This window comes from Labrus mixtus, chromosome 19 (assembly GCF_963584025.1).
Source record: "Labrus mixtus chromosome 19, fLabMix1.1, whole genome shotgun sequence".
NCBI classification, from domain to species: domain Eukaryota; kingdom Metazoa; phylum Chordata; class Actinopteri; order Labriformes; family Labridae; genus Labrus; species Labrus mixtus.
In genome coordinates, this window is record NC_083630.1 from 3,939,933 (window position 1) to 3,950,676 (window position 10,744).

At 43.7% G+C, this 10,744-nt stretch overlaps 1 protein-coding gene across 1 annotated transcript; it reads left to right on the forward strand.

Moving 5' to 3' along the window:
* The first annotated feature begins 267 nt into the window (after nt 1-267).
* fzd8a (frizzled class receptor 8a) lies at nt 268-3,015 on the forward strand. The gene has a single exon (XM_061064554.1). The coding sequence runs from the start codon at nt 705-707 to the stop codon at nt 2,448-2,450; it is 1,746 nt and encodes a 581-aa protein (XP_060920537.1). The 5' UTR covers nt 268-704; the 3' UTR covers nt 2,451-3,015.
* Nucleotides 3,016-10,744: the final 7,729 nt, after the last annotated feature.

Consider the following 10,744-nt stretch of genomic DNA (forward strand, 5'->3'; position numbering starts at 1 on the left):
GGAAAGACATGAACTGAGTTTAAAAATACTTCAAAGTGATGATTGTGTCTCAGCTGTAGTGAGTTTTTTCTCCATCTCCATCCAGCTCCTCGATGCCACAGACACTGGCAGAACCAGTATGATCATAAGCTGTATAACAAAACATGTAGTTAGGAAACTTGATCGACAGCTGTAAAGCACCGCCCCCTCCGCTCTGTGATTGGAGGAGAAGCGCCGGGGGTGTCGCCTGCATGGCTCTTGTATATATCGGCTCCGCGTCGACTCGAAGCCGTTGATTTGTATGGGAACCGGGACAGAGGTGGGACGAACCGACTGAATGTAGCCGCTGTGTTTTGAAGACAGAAACGAGGCCCACATTTACATTTTTTTTTTATAGCAATCGGACAGCTGCATCTGGGTTTTTTATTTTTTTGATCCATCTCTGTGAGGATACCGTGAGCTTTTCCAGAAGGAGGCGGACTCTCTTCTCAGCCATCTTGCCTGGTGCTCGCCGCCCCGAAGGCTGCTTTCTCTCCTCCTCCTCCTCCTCCTCCTCCTCCTCAGCTGAAAGTAAACACGGCTTGCACATTGCTTGCAACTCCGTGCAAGATCCCGAGAGGAGCGAGATGGGCTCGCTGCGTAACATCTAACCGGAGCGGAGGAGAACGCGGAGGATTTATTTCTGTTTCCAGAGCAGAAGAGGGGAGACACGACGCGCCGGAGAGATGGACCTGTTTGGGATTTACCTGCTCCTCTCTCTCGCTCTCCTGCCCCGATCCAGCTGCACCACGGCCAAGGAGATCACCTGCCAGGAGATCGCCGTGCCGTTGTGTAAGGGCATCGGCTACAACTACACATACATGCCCAACCAGTTTAATCACGACACGCAGGACGAAGCGGGGCTGGAGGTGCACCAGTTCTGGCCTCTGGTTGAGATCCAGTGCTCCCAGGACCTGAAGTTCTTCCTGTGCAGCATGTACACCCCGATCTGCCTGGAGGACTATAAGAAACCTCTGCCGCCGTGCCGGAGCGTGTGTGAGCGCGCCCGGGCCGGCTGTGCGCCTCTCATGAGGCAGTACGGCTTCCCCTGGCCGGACAGGATGAAGTGTGACCTGCTGCCGGTGCAGGGTAACCCCGACACCCTGTGCATGGACTACAACAGAACGGACTCCACTACTGTGTCCCCTGTCCTCTCAAAACCCACGAACCACCCCGGGAAGGGATTCAGTCCTCCTAAAAACAAGCCGAGCCGCCCCGGTGCGCCTGGGAAATACAAGCCGCCTTCTGCACCCTGTGAGCCGGGCTGCAAGTGTTTGGAGCCCATGGTGCCGGTGAACACGGACCGACACCCGCTTTACAACCGAGTAAAGACAGGTCAGATACCAAACTGTGCCATGCCGTGCCACAACCCTTATTTTACGCACGACGAGCGGGCTTTCACCGCTTTCTGGATCGGACTTTGGTCTGTGTTGTGCTTCGTTTCAACTTTTGCCACCGTCGCAACTTTTCTGATCGACATGGAGCGCTTTAAGTACCCAGAGAGACCCATCATCTTCCTCTCTGCCTGCTACATGTTCGTGTCCATCGGCTACATAGTCAGACTGATCGCCGGGCATGAAAAAGTTGCCTGTAACCGGGAGTTCGACCTGGAGCACATCCACTACGAGACGACTGGCCCCGCGCTCTGCACCGTGGTCTTCCTCCTGATTTACTTCTTCGGCATGGCCAGCTCCATCTGGTGGGTCATTTTATCCCTGACCTGGTTTCTCGCGGCCGGGATGAAGTGGGGGAACGAGGCCATCGCTAGTTACTCTCAGTACTTTCACCTGGCTGCCTGGCTCATCCCCAGCATGAAGTCCATCGCGGTGTTGGCACTGAGCTCCGTGGACGGGGACTCTGTGGCTGGGATCTGCTACGTGGGGAACCAGAACTTGGACAACTTGCGGGGCTTTGTTTTGGCCCCTTTGGTGATTTATTTATTCATTGGCACTATGTTCCTCCTGGCCGGATTTGTGTCTTTGTTCCGGATCCGCAGCGTCATCAAACAAGGGGGCACAAAGACGGACAAACTGGAGAAACTTATGATCAGAATCGGCATCTTCACGGTGCTCTACACGGTGCCAGCCACGATCATCGTGGCGTGTTATTTTTACGAGCAGCACAACAGACAGAGCTGGGAAATAACACACAACTGCTCCAACTGTCTGCTAGAGAGGGAGCGCAGCAGTCCGGACTATGCAGTCTTTATGTTGAAGTACTTTATGTGCCTTCTGGTGGGCATCACGTCCGGAGTGTGGATCTGGTCCGGTAAAACTTTGGACTCGTGGAGGACTTTTTGCACGCGGTGCTGCTGGGGGAGCAAAGGCACGAGCGGCTCCATGTACAGTGACGTGAGCACCGGCCTGACGTGGAGGTCAGGCACGGCCAGTTCCGTGTCCTGCCCCAAACAGATGCCATTGTCCCAGGTTTGAATGAGCGAAAAAAAGCAGCTTATGAGGACTGCTAATTGTTTGGGAGATAACCCATCACTCCCTGTCTTAAGTGATTTGCATTTTAATTAACTGCTGCTGAGGTGTCCCCCTCCCCCCTTAACTCCCCCCTTACTCACCTCTGCAGGGAGACCTGGCTGAAACAAAGTACCTGGCATTCACACACCTCACTGTGTAGAAGGATTAGAGGTGCACACACAATCTGGGCATTACCTGCTGCAGACAGGGAGACAGTTTGGCTCCTATAGCTTCATACAAAGAGTTTTTTATTGCTGACAGTGCCAGATAACAATGTACAATTCAATCACGTCAAAGATGGTTTAAATTAAGCCTTAAAAGTGCCCAACTATTTTACGGGTCTTTCTCTTTTTTTTGTAATTTCAAATGTATTTATATAAAAAGTTATGTAAAAAAACCTGTACATTTGTGTATAAAAGAAAACTTTATAAGCTATACTGTAAATTTGTACAAAGTGTAGATGTCTCTTTTTGTGAGAAAAAGCAAATACAACCTTTATTTTGACAATAAAACATTTGATAAATGTGAACTCTCTCTCTCTGGTGCAGTGTTTTCCTCGTGCAGGGCTCAGATTCTTGTGGTGTTCAGGACGACAGAAACAGCAGCTTTTTGTGGGAGGAAGCCCTCTTAACCATCAGAGAGCAGTAATTAGAGGCAGGGGTTGAGTTGGAGCATCTCCATAATTGTTAAAGTCCTCTTCACATGCCTGCCGAAGCCCGCTTTCTTAATTTAGTAAAAAAGAGGGAGTATTTGAATGGGGGGGGGGGGGGGTATAAATGCAGGGAACAGACCCTTTTCATCTGCACAAACTTTGATCTTTCTTTTTTAGCAGCCCAGAAGAAAGGTGGTGTGTATTAGGAGTGTCTGTCTGATGTGCCAAGGTTCCCCCTAAATGTCCCCATTTGGATGCTTTGATGGACGTCCTGCTATTCAAAGAGCGTTTTTGGGAGCTCTCTTTTCTGGGGTTTGTCAGAGCTGAAACCTGCCAGAGCCCCCTGCGTCTTCTGTTTAGGTTTTTTTTTTTTGTGCACCGAGTCTGAATTGAAACATCTTCTCCCTCGGCTCAAGCTGTGTCAGCGAGTGCAGGGGCCTTGACATGAATGATATTGAAAAAGCAATGAAAGCCCCACAGGTGGTCTGTTCACATGATCTCACATCTTAGGGGCCTAATCGAGGTGGGGGATTTTTTTTTTTGTTGCTACAAATGTATCTGCTTTAGTCCCAATTAAGCCAGTGTGCTGGCAGGGGGATGATACAGTGTAACCCAGAGGAGAAATGTCTTTGATTTATTGGTCAATGGTGACAGAGGGCTTTGTAGTGACAGCTTTGTTACTGCTTTAAAATGTTCACCTCAAAATGCTTCTTTTCAGTGTAGAGTAGACATGCATGGGTTAATGAGACACATTCATCTTGCATCTGTGTGTCAGCAGAGGCATCCAGAACAAAACACTGTACTTTTCTGAGCAGCTTTTTCAACAGGCTGCGTTCATGTAGCTCACCTGCAAGTCCAAGTAGTTTTAGTACTTGTGTGTTGCTTTAGAAAAAAGTTTGTGAGTTTCAATCTAGTAAATAACTTCATAAAAAGGTTGCATTTTTCTGTGCTTGGTAAAAATCGTGCACATGTTAATGCTATGATTTATTTCCCACTGGTAGTCCCTGTTGCTTGCAATCATGACGTTTGTTTTGCTGGTGTTTACCTCAAAAACCTCAGCCAGTCAGTCAGTGTGCAGCTGCAGAGCGCTCACTCAGTTTGCATTGAGTTAAACATACAGCCCCACCTAGTGGTAGGAGAAGCACCACACAGGGGATGTCAAGTCTGTAAGAATGAAACCATTTGGCTCTATATGGAACCTTAAAGTGTTCAGATTCAGGAGTTTCAAATTCTCATATCAAACATGAAGAAGTTTAAGGTGAGAAAAAATAATCTTAGCTCTGATAGAAACACAGCTCATAAAAATACTTGAAAGAACTTTTAAAAAGACATTAATTCTTCTCTTGTAACTCCTCAGGTGTGTTGCTGATTGGCTCCTTCTTTTCTCCTACTATCAGATCAGAGAATTAAAGATGTCTGGGTGGAAAGAATTTTGTATCGACGTATTTTCCAGTTTGTCTATATTTTGGACAAAACATAAGTGGACAAAAACTTCAAGAGAATATTTTTTTCTTTTTAAGAAGTGTGAAGTTAGAGAATTAATAATCAGGTCAACAATCTCCACAATATTTAAAAGAGCGTAATTATCAAAAACATATTTTAAAACTTCCTCTTTTAGTTGTTTCCCTCAGGGCCATGCCCTCATCCTCTTTGCTGCAGATCAAACAGTTTAATTTAAAACGTGTTATAGACCCCATAAAGGAGCACCACTAATGTAACATTTAACAAAACCTAACATCCCAAAATGTCTTTCATCTAAACTGTGGGACCTATGTCGGACATTTAAAGTGAAATTTGTGACTTGCAGTCCTAATCTGACGACACGTCTAAGTCACTGCAGTTAAAAACTGAAGAATCACACGACGACGATTAGAGGTTCACGGCTTCTTTAATGGTTCCTAAAAAGGTAGATGTGTAGAGCAGACAGGAGATCAAGCATCCCAAATATACATACAACACAGAATGATACCAATCAAGGTTAAAAAGAGCACAGAAAACTAAGATAAAACAGATTTATTAGTTATATGCATTAAAGAACACAACGCTTTGGGCTCTTCATCGGGGTTCTAGGGTGAGCACCTGAAGAAGAGCCCGGTCAGACTCCATGAGTTTATCTTTGAGAGTCGTAGTGTTGAGAGTCTTTGTGCATAATATCTAGGGTTTTATTTTTTATAACTCAGGACCTGAATAAGTGATGTGCATGTGCCGACTTTTTCTAAAGTCCTTACACAGGCACTGACTGGACACTTTATCCTGACATGGTTAAAGTGCATCATGTTGTGCTAGCTCTGTTAGTAGTTCTGTAGCTGCAGGTACTGAAGTGTTTCTGTAGCGTTTAGTTCTCCTCTTAAAGAGCAACAACCCGACAGCTGGAGCAGAGATTCATTGTTTTCAGCTTCCCTTTATTGAGAGTTTAGTGACACATAAGTCAAAGTTTAAGACCAAGAATTGAACAACTGAACATTTAATTCAATTCAAACTCAAAACAGATTGAAGTTGATCCCTGCAGGGAGATCTGGTTTAGAACAGCTTGGGCATCGAGACATCGTCACGGACGGTTCAAAGCCCGGGACAAATGAGTCGAGGGGTTACTATCAAAAATACATTTACATTTATTTACAACCAGATTAATGTAGCGATTAAACCAAAAGGAAAGAGGATCAATGGGATACAGCCTCTCTCTGTCTCTTTCTCTCAGGCCCTTCATGAAAAGCCACATATTCAGTATGCAGTGCACACTCTTCAGTAGACTGAACATTTCAGCGTTGGTACCAACTTCCTGTTTTTTTTGCAGTATGGTTTGGATGCATCCTTTCAGGAAATTATTTGTATTTTAACACCCACAATGCTGTGCGAAGTTAAATGTAGAAGGCACTTCCCGTGTGCATCCAAATAAAAACAAACGAGGAGGGATGCGGCCGGCTCGGGGAATTTGCTTCAGCTCAAATGTTAAGTTGTTAAATTGTTTACATGCAATGTGTAGTTTTGTATTATTTACTGAGCCATCGCGCATATCACATCTGAGTTGGAGTGGTAATAACATGAGGCGGGCTAATGATGTCAGTTCCACACTGAATGAATCAGACGGAGTAGGAACAAATATCGGCCTGCTGAACAGTAGGGCCTAACAGGATACAGCACAGATAGACGTGACTGTCAGATTGTGAAGCACCACCTGTCTCCCACAAGAAGGAAGTGGGGCCTGCTCTTATGGAATGGGAACACCGGGCTCAGGTGTTCTCAATTAATGATGACCCAGCCACGCCCACTGGCACCTGAAACACACACAAACAGCCAACGAGCAAACCAGCAGGGTCGTCTCAACATAAACACAGCAGCATCTTCACTGATGAATTAAACATACCACAGATAAATATGAGATTATTTATGTGATAAGAGACAGATAAACCAACCGATAGGTAAGAATCAGGCTTTATAAAATAATAAAAGATCAGTCTAAAGAGGATAATATATCTGTAAGGAAATAACAAATGAAGGAGCATTCAGGGAAAATTCACTAAAAATCAACGTCCACCTTTTAACACTAAAACACTAAATCACACTGAACCCTCTCCTCCCGGCTCAACAAACCAACTGTCCACACACTAAAAGCAGCGAGTCACGACCTGGTCCTCGTCCAAACATTATAATTAACTTTGAGGAGAAAGTCTGAGAGCGTCATTACGAGGAGCTTCACACAGTCAGGGCACGGCTCCTACAGCGGGGTTAGTCCAGGTTTAGAGTTTTATTAGGAACGTTTTATGGACCTGGTACTTAGGGTGATCTTGTCAGGGCTTGTTCTGTTAAACATTTCACTGGGCTGCAGAGGTGTAGAAGAGAGAAATCCTTCAACCCGTGCACGGATCCAGAACCTTCCTCGCAGCTCGTCTGATTGAATCGTCTCCCTTTCTCTCCGAGTTCACGTGTTAGAGGATTCATTCTGACACGGCCCGTCTCTGAAATATTGATGCAGCTGTTTGAAGAGAGGCAGGCGAAGACGAGAGCCGAGGAGTGATGGGCAGGTCATGCTTCTTAATACTATTGATCCCCACGAGTCACCTGGGAAATGTTGTTTTTGCTTTCTACATCTTAATGCATGGGAGGAGATGTGGCAGCTGTGGACATCCAGAACTTCTATTAAAGATTACAACAGATAACTGTATACTTTTAAAGGACGTCTTACAATTTATCACACATGGATGTTCATCATTACACGATGTCTGACTAGAGTCTGTGATTTACTTATGTCTCAATGTTTTTCAGCTTATAAAAAATTTAAAAAAGTCATACCTAGCAACGGGATTGACCACACCTCCTCACTAAGAGAAACGTTTCTGTCTCTTCCTCGATCTGAGAATGTTCCTAAATCTCTCCTCAGATGTTTTAAGCTGAGTTAGGATCTCTCTAAAAGGATTCTCAGGATGTTTGTGAATACGTCCCTGATCATCGTCTACATCATCTTCTTACCAGAGCGGTAGGAATAAACGGACACTTTTTTCATGGACTAAAAACAGACATGAAATAACTAATTGATGGAACTGAGAAGTTTTTTAATTATTTAAATATTTTTTAGTTATTTAATTTTTTTAAAGAACGGGCGACATTTTACACATAGAGTAAATAAATCATAAATCCAGTCTGTCCTGTGTAAATGTGTCTCTGAGTCCTGACTGTCTACAATGAGTGAGAAGCTCGAGTCCCGCTGGCTGTGTTGTTGTTAGAGTTGTGTTGGACGGGACGGCCGGCTCCTCCCCTTGTGTATAAAAGCTGTTTTAGTCAAGGACTAGAGAGAAGAAGAACATACTCACTGATTATTTGGATGTTAGTAAGAGTTTTTAGATCACGCTCATTCTGTGTCAGTTTACATGAAATGTGAAGCTACAAGCTAACTAAATAGCGCTAACATTAGCATGCTAACACAACAATGCAGGTCGAGACAAGGACGCGAGATGAGAGGGGAGTTGGAGGTGTGTCTCTGGAGGAGAGCGGAGGCTTCAATATGGAGGAGGTGTGGCCAAACAGCAGTTTGTTTTGGTTTCATGCTGGAGCTCAAGGGCGACATCTACTGGATTAAAAAGTCACACATTCTACCTTTAAAATGTGCATTTTCTCTTATTTTTTAATTTTCAATACAAAGATACTTTTCGAGTCTCCTCAGTTTTATTAAATATTATGATCAGTTTTTGATTTCAGTTTATTAAAGATATAAAAAGTAAAATGTAGCCTATATTTTAAAGGTAAACTACAGTCTGTCATTTTAAGCTACTAAAAGTTCTCATTTTTTGTGTTCATTGTCTTTGTTTGCTTTGTTTGTCTTTGCTGTTTTATTATCTTTACTCAACAGTCATCGCCTCTCTTTATTCATGTTCCTGTACAGCATTTGTTTTGCACATGTCACTAAATTAGACCGTAACACCGGCTCACACCGTTCTAAAAGCTGTGGACTCTTATTTTAGAATCTCCATATAGATGTTGTTGTCTTGTGGAAACATGAGCCTGTGTTTAGTATTTTGAATGATTTCAGTTGTTTTCCAGATAACATTTGTCATATGAAGATGAACAATAATAACCAGAGTTTCTGTGGGTGTATTCCTCTTTGCATAAAGCATAACGTTGACCCTGAGCTCATGTGACCCAGTTTAGATTAATGTTGCAGCTCCTGACCTCCAGCTCAGGCACACAGGATTCCCAGCAGGCCGCTACAGGCGCAGATGTTGGAAAACAGACGAGTACATCTCTCGGGCTGCAGGGTTATAGCTTTTGAGGGACTAAACATTTAGAGAGGTGACTTTAAGAAGACGTCTGCGGTGGGATAGATGTTTAAAAAAAACAAAAAACTGTCTTCTAGACTCAGACTAATGAAGATGGCTGGCTCCCCGTTGGCACGGTAACAATGCCTCAGAGTGGTTTGGTAGTCCTTACAGTGAGCCCCTGCTGCCTCATCCAATCCAAGGACACCCCTCCTCCACACACACACACACACACACACACACACTCAGAACACTGTGTTCCTTCAGTCCTTCACTCTCTGACTGACGAGAACACAAAAGGAAAACTTCTTTCATCTGAAGCGCTGAGTGTTTTTCCCAGATTCTAGCTGGTTTCAGGAACATCAGGCGAGCTGTTAGTCCAAAAACCGAACTCCCATTAAAGCATTTACTAATGTGAAATAGTTTAAAGACAAAGCCTTCATGATGTCATCCTCTGGTGTTCTGACCGTTGTTTCGAACCCTGACAGTTGTTGCCTCTGCCACAAAATGAAATCTATTTGTAATGGTCATTACTGTGATAAGAAGGAAAACACCTCTTTTTAAAAGAACTAATAACTTCATTTAATTCATCATTTAAAAAAAAAGATTTTCCCTTGGTTATGGCCGCAATCTTCCCGGTGTTACGGTCTAATTTAGTGAGACGCCTGCTGCACACAAGTTGTTGATTTTTCACTGGTATTTATGGTCTTGGTCTTGACTCAGTGTAGATCCCTAAATGTCTTGGTCTTGGAGCACTCTGGTGTCTCAGGTATGTCTTGGTCTCGGTTCGTGTGGTCTTGACTACGACACTAGTGTGAACCACCGACCTGCCATAGGACTACAGATTGAAATTAGCCTATGGCTCCAAACTTCCACATTTACATCTTGACAGCAAATGAGAAGATTCTCCACACACAAGAAGGCTGAATATACTTTTTCTTTTTATATGATTACACACATCAAACTAACAACATATTCCACCCGCATGGCTTCATCAGGTTTGTCATACAAGACAACGCACAGGTGTATTTAAACACACTCAATCCAATCAGTAGCAGCGTGATGAGTTTCCATATATGGTCATGTCTCCAACAAACATTACATTTGATTACATCATTTTAATTTTAGGTACCAACACATCCTTAAAAGAGAACTATAGAGGCCTAAAGCAAGCGGGAGGTGAGGGGAGGTGTGGATTTAGCTGCTTTAAAAACAACAGTTTGATAAGGTCTCTAAATATACCATTAGTTGAGCTGGTGCTTTACATATGCAGATATGAAACTACACATTGTTTTGACACATCAGCATCACATTGTCATGAGTATCAGGACCTTGAAAAGATTCTGCACGAAACTCAAAATTTGACGTGGCCCTAATACACCGTCGTACTTCTAAACATTTGTATTTCCTTTCTGTCTCATCTCATATTAAGGAAAACATTTTATTAACTGCAATACCCTAATCTAGCCACTTGATGGAGCCATTAACTAGATGTTGTCTTTCTGTCATTTCTCCTTCAAACCCAGTGGATATAAACTCCTCAAAAAAAGTAACAATACTAATTGGTGTTGTATAATATATCGTTGCCTGATTAGTCACCTTTTACAACGAGGTATAACCTGTCCTTCCTTTCTGCTGCTCTGCTTTCTCTCAGCAACATGTCAGCAGCAGTGACACTAGTGACAGCATGCACGATAGAGCTGCTTCCTGTAACCTGCACCTACTGGAAGTTTAGTATTTCTTAACCACAGAAAAAGATCTCTAAAGTGTGCATTGCATCACTAGACACTTTGCCTGGTGGAAAAGGGCCTAACTAGGTAATTATTTCAACCAGATTTTTTACATTTCATATTTAT